The sequence below is a fragment of the Mesoplodon densirostris genome, chromosome 14 (genome assembly GCF_025265405.1).
Source record: "Mesoplodon densirostris isolate mMesDen1 chromosome 14, mMesDen1 primary haplotype, whole genome shotgun sequence".
Classification (NCBI taxonomy): Eukaryota; Metazoa; Chordata; class Mammalia; order Artiodactyla; family Ziphiidae; genus Mesoplodon; species Mesoplodon densirostris.
In genome coordinates this window covers 88,328,306-88,347,092 of record NC_082674.1, presented here as the reverse complement: position 1 = coordinate 88,347,092, position 18,787 = coordinate 88,328,306, and the positions used below count along the sequence as shown (strand labels likewise).

The 18,787-nt window shown below is 37.7% G+C and overlaps 1 protein-coding gene across 3 annotated transcripts in view; it reads right to left on the bottom strand.

The window, feature by feature from the left end:
• GCFC2 (GC-rich sequence DNA-binding factor 2) overlaps positions 1–18,787 on the bottom strand; it is a 68,133-nt gene that overhangs the window by 34,719 nt on the left and 14,627 nt on the right. For all 3 annotated transcript variants that reach the window (XM_060117815.1, XM_060117816.1, XM_060117817.1), the window contains exon 5: positions 4,696–4,811. In XM_060117815.1, the coding sequence (XP_059973798.1) occupies positions 4,696–4,811 (116 nt within the window). The remainder of the gene's footprint in view (positions 1–4,695; positions 4,812–18,787) is intronic.

Below are 18,787 nucleotides of genomic sequence, written 5' to 3'. Positions count from 1 at the left end.
TTTCTTATGAATCATCCTTGTATTCCAGGAATAAATCCCACTTGGTCATGTGTATAATCCTCTTATTGTACTGTTAATTACATTTGCTAGTATTTTATTGAGGGTTTTTACAACAATATTCATCAGGGATATTGGCTTATTAACTTTCTTTTCTTGTACTATCTTTGTCTGAGATTTCAGGATCAGGGTAATGCTGACCTCATAGAATGAGTTTGGGAATGTTATTGCCTCTTCAGTTTTTTGGAAGGGTTTGAGAAGGATGGGTGTTAATTCATCTTTAATTGTTTGGTAGAATTATCCAGTGAGGTTATCTGTCCTGGGCTTTTCTTTGTTGGTAGGTTTTTGACTACTAATTCAATCTCCTTACTAGTAACAGATTTGTTCAAATTTTTCATCTCTTTATAAATCAGTATTGGTAGGTTGTATGTTTCTTGAAATTGATCCATTTCTTCTTGGTTATCTAGTTTGTTGGTGTATAATTGTTTAGAGTAGTATCTTATGATCCTTTTTGTTTGTTTCTGTGGCATTAGCTCTAACGTTTCTCTTATTTTTGTTATTTGAACCTATTCTCTTTTTCACTTAGCCTGGCTAAGGGCTTGTCAATTTTTTGGATCTTAAAAAAAAAAAACTTTCAGTTTTGATTTTTCTTCAGTTGTTTTTCTATGCTCTATTATGTTTATTTCTGCTCTAATCTTTACTATTTCCTTCCTTCTGATAACTCTGGGCTCAGTTTGTTCTTTCTTAAGTTTTTTGAGGTACAGTTACGCTGTTGATTTGATATCTTTCTTTTTTAATGTGTTCATTGCTATAAACTTCCCTCTTAGTACTGCTTTTGCTGCATCCCATAACTTTTGGTGTTTTTGTTTTCATTTGCCTCAAGATACTTTATAGTTTCCATTTTGATTTCTTCTTTGGTACATTGGCTGTTCAAGAGCATGTTTAGTTTCCACACATTTGTGAATTTTCCCTTTCCCTTTCTGTTACCGATTTCTAGTCTAACTGCACTGTGCTTGGAAAAGGTATGATTTCAACGTTAAATTTGTTAAGACTTGTTTGTGACCTAATGTGGGATCTATCCTGCAGAGTATGGTCTGTGTGCTTGAAAAGACAGTATATTCTGCTGCTGTTGGGTGGAACATTCCATATATTTGTTAGGTTCATTTAGCTTTGTTCAAGATCACTGTTTCCTTAAGATTCTCTGTCTATTTCATCAATTATTTGAAAGTGTGATATTGAGGTCTCATACTATTATTATATTGCTATTTCTCCCTTCAGCTCTGTCAATATTTGCTTTATACAGTTAGGTGCTCTACTGTTGGGTATATAATTGCTATATTGTCCCAATAAATTGACCCTTTTATATTACATAATATCCTTGTCTCTTGTAGTTTTATTTTTATTTATTTATTTATTTATTTATTTATTTATTTATTTATTTCAGTATGTGGGCCTCTCACCGTCATGGCCTCTCGCGTTGCAGAGCACAGGCTCCGGATGCGCAGGCTCAGCGGCCATGGCTCACGGGCCCAGCAGCTCCGTGGCATGTGGGATCCTCCCAGACCGGGGCACGAACCCGTGTCCCCTGCATTGGCAGGCGGACTCTCAACAACTGCGCCACCAGGGAAGCCCTCTCTTGTAGTTTTAAACTTAAAATTCTTTTCTCTAAGTAATGCCACTCCTGCTCTCTTTTGTTTACTGTTTTCATGGAATCTTTTTGCAATCCTATCACTTTCATCCTATATGTATCCTTAAATCTAAGTGAGCCTCTTGCAGATAGTATATAGTTGGCTCTTGCTTTTTAAAATTTTTTGGCTGTGCAGCTTGTGGGACCTTAGTTCCCTGACCAGGGATCAAACCCAGGTGCTAGGCAGTGAAAGCACAGAATCCTAACCACTGGACCACCAGGGAATTCCCAGATCTTGCTTCTTTTATTTTTCCCAACCTATTCAGCCACTGTATGTCTTTTGATTATAGAATATAATCCATTCACATTTGAAGTAATTACTGATATGGAAGGACTTATGACTGTTATTTTTAAATTGTTTTTTGTCTGTCTTGTAGTTATTTTGTACCTCTCCCTCTCTTTTTTTTTTAACATCTTTATTGGAGTATAATTGCTTTACAATGGTGTGTTAGTTTCTGCTTTATAACAAAGTGAATCAGTTATACATATACATATGTTCCCATATGTCTTCCCTCTTGCGTCTCCCTCCCTCCCTATCCCACCCCTCTAGGTGGTCACAAAGCACCGAGCTGATCTCCCTGTGCTATGCACCTGCTTCCCACTAACTAGCTATCTATTTTACGTTTGGTAGTGTATATATGTCCACGCCACTCTCTCACTTTGTTGCTGCCTTGTGTTTTGTTGATTTTTTTGTAGTGATGTGCTCTGGATCGCTTTCATTTTCCTCTGCATATCTTCTATAGGTATTTTCTTTATGTTTACCATGGGGATTACCAAAAAAAACCTTATAATTCTAGTAATCTATTTTAAACTGACAACATCTTAACTTCAATCACATACAAAAACTCTACTTCTTTATATCTCCCCTCCACCTCTTGTTATTGATATCACAGATTACACTTAAAAATTTTGTATCCACTAACATGTTATAGTTATTTTTGTGCTTTTACCTTTAAAATTCTATATTAAAAGTGATTTTTACACCACTCTTACAGTATTACTGGATTCTGTATTTATATATATATTTACTTTTACCAGAGAACTTTGTATTTTTGTATGGTTCATGCTGCTGTCTAGTGTTCTTTCATTTCAACTTGAAGGATATCTTTCAGCAATTTTTGTTAAGGCAGGTCTAGTGTGATGAACTCCCTCAGTTTTGTTTACCTGAGTTCTTTATTTCTCCTTCATACATGAAGGACAGTTTTGCTGGATACAGTAATCTCTGTTGGCAGTTTCTTTCTTTCAGTACTTTGAATATATCATCCTACTCCCTTCTGGCCCCTGTAATGTTTCTGTTGAGAAGTCTCTTGTTAATCTTATGGGGCCCTCTTGTACATGATGAGGTGCTTTTGTTTTGTGGCTTTTTAAATTCTTTGTATCTAGAAAGTTTGATTATAATCGTCTCAGTGTAAGCCTCCTTGTATTCATCCTTGTTGGAGTCCTTTTAACTTTTTGAAGTTGAATGCCCATTTCCTTCCTCAGGCCGGTAAGGCTTTGGCCATTATATCTTCAGATAAGCTCTCTGTCCCATTCTGCTACTCTTCTCCTTCTTGGATTCCCATAATGTATATGTTGTTCTGCTTGATAGCATCATATAAATCCCTTAGGATTTCTTCACTTTTCTTTTTTTTTTCTTTTTGTTACTCTGACTTGGTAATTTCAAATGATCACTCTCAGAGGTCTCGCTTGTTTCTTCTGCTTGATATAGTCTGCTACCTTCAGTAAATTTTTTAGTTCAGTTATTACACTTTCAGCTCTAGAACCTCTGGTTCTTTCTTAGTTTCCACCTCTGTTGGTATTCCAACCTTGTTCATGTATCAGTTCTCTGATTTCTTTAGTTGTCTGTGATCACTTATGGCACATTAAGCTTCTTTAAGAAGACATTAAGCTTCTTTAAGAAGACTATTCTGAATTCTCTGTCAGGTAATTCATAGACCTCTGTTTCTTTTAGTTCTGGAATTAATTTTGGCCCTTTGATTGGGCCATGTTTCCTTGTTTCTTCATGTATCTGGTTATCTTTTTGTTGTGTTTTGTGTATTTGAAAATGCACTTAAGGGGAGTTTCTCCCCCATATGAAGCTGTTTCTCTTAAGTGCATTTCAATCAGCTTGACTGGAGATTCCCAGTGGTGTTGTGTGGGGAAGAGTGTCTTCTCAAACCTTTCCTGGGGGATGCACCTTCTCTGGGCTTCTATATGAAATTTCCTAGTTATAGAGATTTGTGGCTTTCCTTTTCAGGATTCTGTAGTCTCTTGTTCCCTCTGGTGTTTGTAGTACTGCAGACTTTCCGGTTCTGCAACAGGCTGCTTAGCTCTTTCTTGTCCTCAGGTATTTAATGTATGATGGTTCCCCATCAGTGCTCTGAGACAGACAAGACAGAAACAAGTCCCTTGGGCAGTACCTCCAAAAGACAGTGTTGCACACTTCTTTCTCCTTCCCAATGGAAAAGCTATGACTTGGGTTTTTTCTCTCCATCAAAAGCAGTGCTGGCTTGTGAGAGGGGCTAGATGCAGTTGGAATGAAATGGTTTTTCTTACCCATTACAATGTGGCTATTTTGGGCTTTGAGCTTGCCTGGGGTATTACAACTTCCTGATTCCTGGAGTACTCATAAAAGCTTTTTGGACAGTATGTTGTTGTTAAGTTGGTATCTCTGTGAGGCAATGAGGTCTAGGGCTTCTTATTCTGGCATCTTGCTGCCAACACTCCCGACATATTATTTTTAAAAATTAAAGGCTATTTAACAATGCAGATAAATGCTAACAAAAATAGTAAGTGAAAAGAGCAGAACTTAATTTTATTGATTGTAACTATACTATATATATTTATTATAAACACTAAAAGACATGTAAAAAGAGGAAATCAGTTATATTAATGTGGTAACAGGTGATGCTAATTTTTTCCTATAAATCTCTTTAATACTAATATTTAATAGTTAAAAAGATTATAGGGCTAATTTTTTTCACTATTAAATGTCTATGACAAATATAAATTTTAAAATTAATATTACTTACCTAGTATTTAGTTGCTTCTTTATAATTTCTAAATTTACTGGTGGAAATGAAATGGAAGCACCAAACTTCTTCACTGTTTGAGATTCACTGCTATGAGAAAGATCTATCTCTCGTCCCTAAAAATAATATGAAAATTTATATTGTTTTCAACATTCATTAGTCTTACAAATATTAATAGCATGAAAGCAGATTGGATACACCAAGGTCTCACCAGCTCAAAATTCCATGCCTCTGACATTTTTTATGGTTGTAATAAAACGTTTTTAAAATTTGCACACAGTTTTAAAATTTAGAACTTTAAATTCACGTGCAAGAGGCAAATTACAAAATCTTATTTTTCACAAAAGCTTGGTTCTCAGTGTTTATATAGCTAGTTCTGTTTATATCTAATATACTCTCAAAAAACTACATACTGGATGCTCCAATCAAGGTGGCAGAATAGAAGGACATGGAGGTCACCTCCACCCACAAATACATGAAAAATACATCTCTGTGGAACAATTCTCACAGAATACCTACTGAACCTGGCAGATCTCAGAACCTAAAAGTGCAAGAAAGATCTCCATGTAATTGGGTAGGATGAAAGAAAAAGAAAAAAAGGGAAGTGGGATGGGACCTGTGTCCCTGGGAGGGAGTCATGAAAGAGGAAAAGGTTCCCATACCTTGGAAGTCCCCTCAGGTGGGACAGAAAGGGAGCTTCAGAGGCTCAGAGGAGACAGCAGCAGCCAGTTTGCACAGAGAGACCAGAACAGATGGTCTGGGCCACTGCCCTGCACTCCCCAGCCTGAGATGCACATCGGCTGGTGCACATGAGGGCTGGGTGCTGATACTCCAGCTTTAGAGGACAGACCCAGGGGAAGGACTGGGGTTGGCTGTGTGGAAACAGTAGGAAGGGGCTGGAGTGGTACAGCGTCAACCGGTGGGTATACATGGAAGAAGCCTGGGCCCGCCATAGAAGCGAAGTGTCATTGTTAAGGGGGTGTGAGAAGGGAGTGGTGGTGCCTGCCAATAGCAGCCTCACACCTGGCATGCTCACAGAGGGAGTGGGGCTGCCACTGAAACCCCACTGTTAATGTGCATATGAGTGAAGGGAGGGGCAGGGCCGCCATAGCAGCCTCTTTCTCTGCACACTCTCAGCTGGCTTGGCACCATCTCTACAAGCTCTGGGGGCATGCAAGTGCCAGGGGGTTGCCCACAAGTGGAGGCAGGGCTGAAATCCGAGTTGATTACCAGGGGTCACACAACTTAGGAAGCAGGGCTGAAATCTAAGCCATCTCCCCACGACTGTGTGATCTGCAGATTTATGCCACGGCTACTGGTTTTGTAAGAACTCAGCGACTGCACGATATCTGAATGGACAACGGGTGCTCCTGCAGCTCTGATGGGTCTGGACTTAGCACCTGTGGGCTCTGTGGGCGCATGCACATGCAGGCTGGGACAGGGTCTGGGTTGCTTCCATAGCTCCCATGGCGGGTCCAGGTGTGCAACTACTGCAGTCATGGTACCTGACTTCAGTGGATCTGCACTGGTTGATTTGAGCTGGTGGCTTTGTAAACACAGGGCCTGAGGGACACCAGGGACTACTGCCTGCATTCCCAAAGTTGAGGTGGGACCAAGGGCGTGCCACCAACAGTATACTTTGTTAGCTTGCACAGTGGGTTTCAGGTGACACCATGGAGCGCACTTCACAGTGGATAGCTCTGGGAGAGGAACACTCAGTGGCTCCTCTCTCAGTGCGAGTGCTCCAATTCCACCTATCTCACACCGCACATCAGAAACAGATCTGAGGGTTTCTACTCCAACAACTAGGGGGTAGACGCTGCCTCCAACAGGGCTGTGACAACCACAGAGCAAAGAGGAGGATCCGCTCAACATTCAGTTCAGGCTCGGGTCACCACAACACCAGTCACACCCCCTTTTAAGATGATAATGGCCAGCACACACTGAGGAAAGAGGCAGCCATACTAAAAACAGCCCTCCCACCAAATATATTAAACCCATGCAGGCTACACATGGATACTCCCACATAAAAATAGCCCTCCAAGACCACAGTAATTAACTGTTTCTCCTAAACTCATAGAGTAAGAGAAATATAAGTAAAATGAAGAAGCAGAACAACCACTTCCAATTAAAAGATCAAAAGAATTGCCCTGAAAGAACAAACAGTGAAACAGACATCTTCATCTAATAGATACTGATTTCAAAAAGGAGATAGTGAAAATACTGAAGGAATTAAGAAAGACTATAATTGAAATACATATTACTATAAAAAGGAACTAGAAACTATATAGAGGAGCCAAGAAAAATTAGAAAACTCAGTTGCCCAGATGAAAGCTGAGTTAAAGGCAATAAACAGCAGACTGAATAATGCAGAACGAATGTGTTCTGAAAGACAAAATAATGTAAATCACCCAATCAGAACAGCAGACAGAAAGCCAATATAAAAGAAATGAAAAAAATGGAAGCAATAGAAAAGATCTATGGGATAATACAAAGCTTGCCAGTGGTTAGAGGTCCCGCTCTGCCAACAATCAGCCTGGCAGTGGTCCTCGCTATGGAGAGTGCAGAGAGAGGAGGATCGCAGCCTTCTCCCTGGGGCCCTCCAGGCCCTCTGGCCTCAGGCCGGAGGGTGAGCTGGTGGCTCAGGGACAGGCTGAGGGCTGTGCCCTGCAGAGCTCCAGAGCCCTCGCCAGGGCCACCCACTTGTGGGGTCCAGGCCTCGAAGCTGCCCCGAACCTCTCCCCCATCCCCACCTCTGGGACTTAATGGCAGCAGCAGTCTCCATGGGTCACAGTCCGTGGAGGCCCCAGCAACTGGAGTACATGGACACTGCCGTTAAGGTAGGATACTTCCGCACTCCCGTGAAGCCGGGCACAGCCACATGCCTCCTTGCAGCTAAGGAAGTCTGAGCAGAAGTGACATGTATAGCACCCAGGCCAAAGCACTGAGTTTCAGTACTTGACTCAAAGGCTTCTCTTCCCTGCCGCAAGGACCTCGGAGGTTCTGACTCCAGTCATGCTTGTGGAAAGTTCTATGCTCTCCTTCCTGCTCCTGCTGCCTCAACAATGTTGCTTCAATTAAAATTACTGTTCCTTGAAGAGTGGGTTCTGTCTCCTCCAGGCCCATAAGGGCCAGGGCAGGATACAGGCTCCTCCCCAGCCCACAGCCCCACCCACACTTTGGGCAAAGATGACTTGCGCTACAGTTGCTTTTATGTACCAGGACTGGTGATTTTTAGTATGGTCTGCTGTTTCCTCAACTTTACAATTTTCAATTAGTTCCAAGGGCTTTTTTTTTTATCACTTCACTGATTCCTGAACTAAAGATTTAGAAGGCAGTTTAGATTTAGTCCAGACATTTATGGTCTTAGGGATAATTGACTCTATAAATTGTGGAATAAACAGCTTATGTTCATAGAACTGTACAACACAAAGAGTGAACTGTAATATAAGCTACAGACTTTGGTTAATAATAATGTCTCAGGATTGGTTCATCAATTGTAACAAATGTACCAGACTAATGCAAGATGTTAATAATGGGAGAAACTGGGTGAAGAGGGAGAGGTGGGAATGCTGCATATTATCTGCTTAATTTTTTGTGAACCTAAAACTTCTCTAAAAAAAAAAAGTCTATTAACTAAAACATAATAATATGGGCAGGGTGAGTACATGAGGGCATCGATGAAACAAAATTAGCCAATAGTTGGCAATTTTTGAAGCTGAATGATGGTCCACAGAGGGGGATTCATTGTATTATTATATGTCCACAATAAAAGTTTTTAAAACATTAAATATAAGGTGTGCCAATCTATGCATAATAGGAATTTCAGAAGGGGAAGAAAGAGACAAGGGGATTGAAAATGTATTTGAAGAAATTATGGCTGAAAACTTCCCAAACCTAAAGAAGGAAACAGATATCTAGGCACAGGAAGCACAGAGGGTCCCAAACAAGATGAACCCAAGCAGACCTACACCAAGACATATTATGATTAAAGTGGCAAAAGTTAAAGAGAGGATTCTAAAGGCACCAAGAGAAAAAAGGGTTAATTACAAGGGAACCCACATAAGGCTATTACCTGATTTCCCTATAGAAAACATTGTAGGCCAGAAGGGAGTAAAAAGAGTTAATTACAAGGGAACCACCATAAGGCTATTACCTGATTTTCCTATAGAAAACATTGCAGGACAGAAGGGAGTGGCAAGATATAGTCAAAGTCCTGAAAGGAAAAAAATCTGCAACCTAGGATACTCTACTCAGCAAGATTATCATTTGGAATAGGAAAGAGACAGAATTTCTCAGAAGAGCAAAAACTAAAAGAATAACAGCAATACTAAACCTATACTAAAAGAAATAATTAAAGGCCTTCTCTAAATAGAAAAGAAGCAATAATCTATATAAAAGAGAAAATCAAAAATGGAAAGTAAATCACTTAAGCCAGTATACAGATTAGAGTAAAAAACAAACATTTTTATGAAAGGGATGATAAGCAAAATGAACAGAAAAAGGATAAACATGAAGATGTAAAAGAGGGTATCAAAATCATAAAATGCCAGGTAGGAGAGTAAAATAATGTAGATTTTTAAATTTTAGAATGTGTTTGAGCCTATATGACTATCATCAATCTAAAGCAAGTAGATATAGTAATGGGTTAACATATTTGAAAACCATATGGGTTACTACAAATCAAAAAACATACAACAGATTCACAAAAACCAAAAAGAAGAGAACAAGCATAATACAAAAGAAAATCATCAAACCACAAAAGGAAAAACAAAAAGAAAGGAACAAAGAAAAAATACAAAATCAACCGGAAAACAAGGTTAAAAATGGCAATAAATATATATCTATCAATAATTACCTTAAATGTCAATGGACTAAATGCTGCAATAAAAAAATACAGACTGGCAGATTGGATTAAAAAACAAGAGCTTACCATATGCTGTCTACAAGAGACCCACTTCAGAGTGAAGGACACAGACTGAAAGTGAGGGGATGGAAAAAGATATCTCATGCAAACAGAAATGACAAGAAAGCAGGGGTAGCACTACTCATATCAGGCAAAATGGACTTTAAAACAAAGACCATAAAGAAAGATAAAGAAGAACACTATATAATGATGAAAGGATCAATACAAGAGGAGGATATTACATTCATCAACATATATGCACCCAATATAGGAGCACCCAAATACATAAAACAAATACTAACAGACATAAAGGGAAAAAGGGATGGGAGTACAATAATAGTAGGAGACTTAAACACCCTGCTCATATCAGTGGACAGATCTTCTAGACAGAAAATCAATAACGCAGCAGAGATCCTAAATGATACACTAGAGCATTTAGACTTAATTGATATTTTCAGGCATTATATCCAAAAAACCCAATACACAGTCTTTTCAAGTGCACATGGGGCATTCTCTAGGGTTGACCACATACTGAGGCACAAAACAAGCCTCAACAAATTTAAGAGTACAGAAATGTTTTCAAGCAGGTTTTCTAACCACAACAGCATGAAACTGAAATCAACCACAGAAAAAGAAACGAGAAAAAAAAAAAAGATTACATGGAGACTAAACAACATGCTACCAAAAAACCCAATGGGTCAACGATGAAATCAAAGAGGAAATTAAAAAATACCTTGAGACAAATGACAATGAAAATACAATCTTACAAAAATCCATGGGCTACAGCAGAGCAGTTCTTAGAGATCAGTTCATTGTGATACAGGCCTCCCTCCCTCAAAGAACAAGAAAAATTTCAAATAAAAACCTAACACCTAAACGAATTAGAAAAAGAAGAACAAATAAAACCCAAAGTAAGCAGAAAGAAGGAAATGATAAGGACCAGAGAGGAAATAAATGAAAAAGGGATTACAAAAACAATAGAAAGAAATCAATAAAACCAAGAGCTGGTTCTCTGAAAGGCTAAACAAGATTGACAAACCTCTAGACAGGCTCACTAAGAAGAAAAGAGAGGGGAATCAAATAAACAAAATGAGAAATGAAAGAGGAGAAATCACAACTGATACTGAAGAAATACAAAAAACCATAAGCAAATACTATGAACAATTATATGCCAACAAATTGAACAACCTAGAAGAAATGGACAAGTTTCTAGAAACATCCCACCAAAATTGAATCAAGAAGAAATAGATACTTTGGACAGACCAATCACTAGAAGTGAAATAGAATCTGTAATAAAAAAACTCCCTACAAACAAAAGTCCAGGGCCTGATGGCTTCACAGGGGAATCCTACCAAGCACACAAAAAAGGACTCATACTGATCCTTCTTAAACTCTTCCAAAAGAGTGAAGAGGAGGGAAAACTCCCAAAGACATTCTATGAAGCCACCATCAGCCCGATACCAAAACCAGACAAAGACACTACAAAAGAAGAAAATTACAGGCCAGTATCTTTGATGATTACAGATGCAAAAATTCTCAATAAAATACTAGCAAACTGAATCCAACAACACATAAGAAAGATCATACACTATGACCTAGCTGGATTCATCCCAGGGTCACAAGGATGGTTCAAAATATGCAAATCAATCAATGTGATACACCACACTGACACAGAAAAGACAAAAACTACCTGATAATCTCAAAAGATGCAGAAAAAGCATTTGACAAAATTCAACATTCATTCATGATAAAAACTCATACCAAACTGGGTGTAGAGAGAACATATTTCAACATAATAAAAACTATGACAAACCTACAGCCAATATAATACTCAATGGTGAAAAACTGAAAGCCTTCACGCTAAAATCTAGATCAACACGAGGATGCTCACTCTCACCTCTTCTATTCAACATAGTACTGGAAGTCCTAGCCACAGCAATCAGACAAGAAAAAGAAATAAAAGGGATCCAAATTGGAAGGGAAGAGGTAAAATTGTCATTATGTGACATGATATGTAGAAAACCCTAATGACCTACAGAAAAACTAGCAGAACCGATAAACAAATTCATAAGGTAGCCACGATACAAGATTAACACACAGAAATTGGTTGCATTTCTTTACACTAACAATGAAATACCAGAAAGGGAAAGAAAAAAAAAAAACAATCCCTTTTAAAATCGTATCAAAAAAGAAAATACTTAGGAATAAACCTCACCAAGGAGGTGAAAGACATATGGTGAGAAATATAAAACATTAATAAAGGAAATTGAAGATGATTTAAAGAAATGGGAAATATCCCATGCTCTTGGATTGGAAGAATTAATATTGTTAAAAAGGCCATGCTACCCAAAGCAATCTACAGATTTAATCTGATCCCTATCAAATTACCCATACCATTTTTCACCGAACTACAACAAATAATCCTAAAATTTATATAGAACCATAAAATACCCAGAACTGCCAAAGCACTCCTGAAGAAAACGAACAAAGCTGGAGGTATAACCTTCCCAAACTTCAGACAATCCTAGAAAGCCACAGTAATAAAAACAGCATGGTGCTGGCACAAAAACAGACATATGGATTCAATGGAAAAGAAGAGAGAGACCAGAAATAAACCCACACACCTATGGTCAATTAATCTTCAACAAAGGAGGCAAGAATATACAATGGAGAAAAGACAGTCTCTTCAGGAAGTGGTGTTGGGAAAGTTGGACAGTCACATGTAAATCAATGAAGTTAGAACAAACCCTTACTCCATACACAAAAAATAAACTCAAAATGGCTTACAGACTTAAATATAAGACATGACACCATAAAACTCTTAGAAGAGAACATAGGCAACACATTCTCTGAAATAAATCATACCAATGTTTTCTTAGGTCAGTCTCCCAAGGCAACAGAAATAGAAGCAAAAATAAACAAGTTGGACCTAATCAAACTTATAAGCTTTTGCACAGCAAAGGAAACTATAAACAAAATGAAAAGACAACCTACAGACTGGAAGAAAATATTTGCAAATGATGTAACCAACAGGGGCTTAATTTCCAAAATCTACAAACAGCTCACACAACTCAGTAACAAAAAAACCCAACCCAATAGAAAAATGGGCAGAAGACCTAAATAGAAATTTCTCTAAAAAGACATACAGATGTCCAACAGGCACATGAAAAGATGCTGAATACTGACAATTATTAGAAAAATGCAAAACAAAATTACAATGAGGTATCACCTTACACCAGTCAGAATGGCCATCATTAAAAAGTCTACAAATAATAAATGCTGGAGGGTATGGAGAAAAGGGAACCCTCTTACACTGTTGTTGGGAATGCTAATTGGTGCAGCCACTGTGGAAAACAGTATGGAGGTTCCTCAAAAAACTAAAAATAGAGTTGCCATATGATCTTGTAATCCCACTCCTGGGCATACATCCAAAGAAAACTATAACTCAAAAAGATACATGCACCCCAATGTTCATTGCAACACTATTTACAATAGCCAAGACATGGAAACAACCTAAATGTCCATTGAAGATGAATGGATAAAGATGATGTGGTACATATATACAATGGAATACTACTCAGCCATAAAAAGGAATGAAATAATGCCATTTGCAGCAACATGGATGGCCCTAGATGTTATCATACTAAGTGAAGTAAGTCAGAATGAGAAAGACAAATACCATATGATATCACTTATATGTGGAATCTAAAATATGACAGAAATGAACTTATCTACAAAACAGAAACACACTCAGACATACAGAACAGACTTGTGGTTGCCAAGGGGGAGTGGGGGACAGGTTGGGAGTTTGGGATTAGCAGATGGAAACTATTATATACAGAATGGATAATCAACAAGGTCCTACTCTAAAGCCCAGGGAACTCTATTCAACATCCTGTGATAAATCATAATGGAAAAGAATATGAAAAAGAATGTATATATATGTATAACTGAATCACTTTCCTGTACAGTAGAAAGTAACACAATATTGTAAATAAACTATACTTCAGTAAAATAAATTAAAACAACAAGAAACCAAATACCGGTTTTTCATGATAGATGCTGCCACCTAACTCCAGTCTAATGAAAGGAAAGCAAATGGAAGTCTGCTGGTGGGTTTCTAGGTAAAGCTTTTAATTTTCTTTAAGCCACCATTATTTGGGTTTTCTGTTACTTGCAGAGGAATGTATTCCTAGCTAATACATGTTGTAACTCAGTACATTTCATATTACTGTCCTCTGGCTCATCGTAACTCACTCATCACCATCATGCTTAGAATGTTGAAAAGGTTCTGAAGAACCTGTTTTAGAAAAGGATATGTGAAGAAGTGGACCAGATAATTAGTCAACTCAATGGCTTAACTATACTTTTTATATTTTCCATGAGACTTGATCATTTCTCATATCAATTCTTACCAAGTCTCCTCTTCAGTTTGAATCATACCTACAAATTCCCAAATTAACCAGACCTTTTCAAACTTCATGTCTTCACCCCTGATATCCTCTTTTGCTTCAAATCTCTTACATCATAAACATCTTTCAAAGACTCATTCAAATTTGACCATTTTCTTACAGGCTTTTCCAAACCTTCTCATCCACCCTCTCGCCTATAAAACTGACCACTCACTTGTTCCTTTGTGCTATTTCAGAACCCTGTATAGAATTCTGTCACAGAACCTTGTAAGATTTTACTATAATTCTTTTGTTTAGCTGTCTCTCCCCTGCAAAGATTGTACATTCTTTTGTCTACCACTGTTAAGTAGTTATAGAGGCTACACAGTGATCTCCAAGAGATATGCCCAGGTTCTAAAATCCCAAACCTGTGAATGAATATTACCTTATATGGCAAAAGATGTGATTAAATTCAGGTTCTGGGGAATAGGAGCTTATCCTGGATTATCTAAATGAGTCCTAACTGTAATTACATGTAGTTTCATAGAAGAGTAGGAGAGAGAGTTTGGGATGCAAAAAGAGGAGGTGATGTGAAGATGGAGTAGAGAGATACAGCTATATGCCAAGGAATGCCAATAGCCACCAGAAGCTAAAATAGTCAAGGACTAGATTATCCTCTAGAGCTTTTTGGAAGGAGTGTAGCCATATCAACACCTTGATTTTGGACTTCTGGCCTCCAAAAGTGTGAGAAAATAGGATTTGGTTGTTTCAAGTCATTCAGTTTGTAGTAATTTGTTAGAACAGTCACAGGAAACGAATACAGTGGCATGCAGTAAAACTTTAATAAAGAAATCAGTAAATGCATCCACATCAGCAATAAAAATGCAAATCAAATAAACTTGAGATTCCATTTTCACCAAGTGAACTTATACCTAAAGCTGGCAAGATTACGGTAGAACATTCCCATAATAACAGTGGCATTACAGAGTGATCTAAATTTTCTCTAGAAGACAACAGAGAAAAATGTAATAAGTGCCATAAAAATGTTCATCTTCTCTATTAGTAATACTACTCTTGGCCATTACCTTAAGAGAAAAGTTCAAAAAACACACATCTGAACAAAAGAAAGAAAAAAAAAAGGAAGGAAAAAAAACAAGCAAATATTTACCAGTTCTTACTAATAGCAAAAAAATTCAGACTGCAAATAACTAAAAAAAAAATGGCTCAGAGACTTCTAAGTTGTAACTGAAGGCTTACTTTTATTTAGCTTTTTAGTTTTAATAACATGAAGATCGTACAATACTTTCTTGCTTAAAAGAGCAAAAAATCTTTCAAAGCACCTCTGTTAAAAAGATTAAAAATAAAAATTGTGTTTGTTATACAATTTATAAGCACTTTGAATTAGATTAGACCATTATAACTTTGAGCCTTACAGCCACCTACTCAGGTAGGTAACATTATCATTCCCACTTTATTATTCCCACTTTATTGATGAGAAAACTGAGATTTAGAAAAATGAAATTATTTTCTCAAAGTCATACCAATAATTATTGAGCTCTCACAATATTAGACACTATGGGATATAACACGGAAAAAAGTAGTTAATAATTCTTGACTTCAGGGAGAGTGTATTTTAGTGGTAGAGCCACAACCCAAATCTAGGACTTTCCACCCCAAGTATAATACTTGTTTTGTTTGTTAGTTTTGTTTTAGCCCTCACTGTTTATTTGTTTGAACTTCACATTTAGGCATCTACCATATAACTGTAAAATTAAAAGTAAAAAAGATGGTTCCCTCAAGGGGCTTACAATATGTAGAAAGTATTCATAATCTAGTGGGAAAAGAACATAATGTACATGGTATAGTGGGTTGAATGATGGCCTCCCAAAGACAGGTCTATATCCTAACCCCTGGAACCTCTGAATATGACCTTATTTGGAAAAAGGGTCTTTGTGGTTATAATTAAGTGAAGAATCTCAAGATGAGATTATCCTGGATTACGCAAGTAGGCCCTAAATCCAATGACAAGTATCCTTATAAGAGACACACAAAGTAGAGTGTAGAGAAGGCCATGTGAAGAAGGAGGTAGAGATAGAAGTTATGTAGTCACAAAGCAAGGAATACCTGGAGCTACCAGAACTTACAAAAAGCAAGAAAGAATTCTCTGCTGGGAGATTCAATTCAATCCCTACCAAAATGCCAATGAAATATTTCATGGAACTAGAACAAATAATCTTGACATTTATATGGAACTACAAAAGACCCTGAAACAGCCAAAGCAATCTTGAGAAAGAACAAAGCTAGGGATATCAAGCTCCTTGGTTTCACACTACATATTTCAAACTATACTGTAATCAAAACAGTATGTTACTGTCACAAAAACAGACACATAGATCAATGGAACAGAATAGAGAGCCCAGATATAAACCCATACTTATACGGTCAACTAATCTACAACAAAGGCGACAAGGATATACAATGGGGGAGAAGGCAGTCCCTTCAATAAATGGTGCTGGGGCTGTCCTTTCTCCACTGTACATTCCTGCCTCCTTTATCAAAGATAAGTTGACCATATGTGTGTGGGTTTATCTCTGGGCTTTCTATCCTGTTCCATTGATCTATCTTTCTGTTTTTGTGCCAGTACCACACTGTCTTGATTACTGTAGCTTTGTAGTATAGTCTGAAGTCAGGGAGCCTGATTCCTCCAAAATTTATAAACAGCTCATGCAGCTCAATAGCAAAAAAACAAACAACCCAATCCAAAAATGGGCAGAAGACTTAAATAGGCATTTCTCCAAAGAAGATATACAGACTGCCAGCAAACACATGAAAGAATGCTCAACATCATTAATCATTAGAGAAATGCAAATCAAAACTACAATGAGATATCATCTCACACCAGTCAGAATGGCCATCATCAAAAAATCTAGAAACAATAAATGCTGGAGAGGGTGTGGAGAAAAGGGAACACTCTTGCACTGCTGGTGGGAATGTGAATTGATACAGCCACTATGGAGAACAGTATGGAGGTTCCTTAATAAACTACAAATAGAACTACCATATGATCCAGCAATCCCACTACTAGGCATATACCCTGAGAAAACCATAATTCAAAAAGAGACATGTACCAAAATGTTCATTGCAGCTCTATTCACAATAGCCCGGAGCTGGAAACAACCTAAGTGTCCATCATCGGATGAATGGATAAAGAAGATGTGGCACATATATACAATGGAATATTACTCAGCCATAAAAAGAAACGAAACTGAGCTATTTGTAATGAGGTGGATAGACCTAGAGTCTGTCATACAGTGTGAAGTAAGTCAGAAAGAGAAAGACAAATACTGTATGCTAACACATATATATGGAATTAAAAAAAAAAAAGTCATGAAGAACCTAGGGGTAAAACGGGAATAAAGACACAGACCTACTTGAGAATGGACTTGAGGATATGGGGAGGGGGAAGGGTAAGCTGTGACAAAGCGAAAGAGAGGCATGGACATATATACACTACCAAATGTAAGGTAGATAGATAGTGGGAAGCAGCCGCAGAGCACAGGGAGATCAGCTCGGTGCTTTGTGACCGCCTGGAGGGGTGGGATGGGGAGGGTGGGAGGGAGGGAGATGCATGAGGGAAGGGATGTGGGAACAGATGTATATGTATGACTGATTCACTTTGTTATAAAGCAGAAACTAATTAAAAAAATAAAAAAAGAAAAAAAAATGGTGCTGGGAAAATTTGACAGCTACATGCAAAAGAATGAAACTGGACCACTTTCTTATACCATATAGAAAACTCATTTTTGAAACCATAAAAGTAGAAGAAAACATAGGTAGTATGCTCTTTAACATGAGTCTCAGCAGTATTTTTTGGATATGTCTTCTCAGGCAAGGGCAATAAAAGCAAAGATAATCAAATCAGACTACAAATTGAAAAACCTTCTGCACAAGCAAAGGAAACCATCAATAAAACAAAAAGGCACTCTACTGAATGGGAGGAGGTATCTGCAAATGATATATGTGATAAATTGTTAATATTCAAATTATATAAAGAACTCATACACCTCAATATCAAAAAAATCTGATCAAAAAATACACAGAGGATCTGAAAAGACACTTCTTCAAAGAAGATTTACAAATGGCCAACAGAAACATGAAAAGATGCTCAACATCACTAATCATCAGGGAAATGCAAATCAACACCAAAATAAGATACCTCACACCTATTAGAATGGTTTTTATCAAAAAGACAACAAACAACAAGGGTTGGCAAGGATGTGGAGAAAAGGGAACCCTTGTGCATTGTTGGTGGGAATGTAAATTGGTGCAGCCACCATGGAAAACAGCATGGAGATTCCTCAAAATATTAAAAATAGAACTACCATATGATCCTGCAATTCCACTCTGGGTAATTACCTGAAGAAAACGAAAATGTTAATTTGAAAAGTTATATGCAACCCTATGCTCATTGCAGCATTATTCACAATTGCCAAGATATGGAAGCAACTTAAGTGTCCACTGATATACAAATAGATAAAGAATATGTGGTAATATATACACAATTGAATATTATTCAGCCATAAAAAAGAATGAAATCATGCCATTTGCAACAACATGGATGGACATAGAGGGTATTATGTTAAGTGTAACAAGACAGAGAAGGACAATCTCTTTGATCTCACTTATGTGTGGAATCTAAAAAATGAAACAAACAAAACAGAAACAGACAATATAGACACAAAAGGTAAACTGGTCGTTGCCTGAGGGGAGGCGGATGGGGGTAGGGTGAAATAAG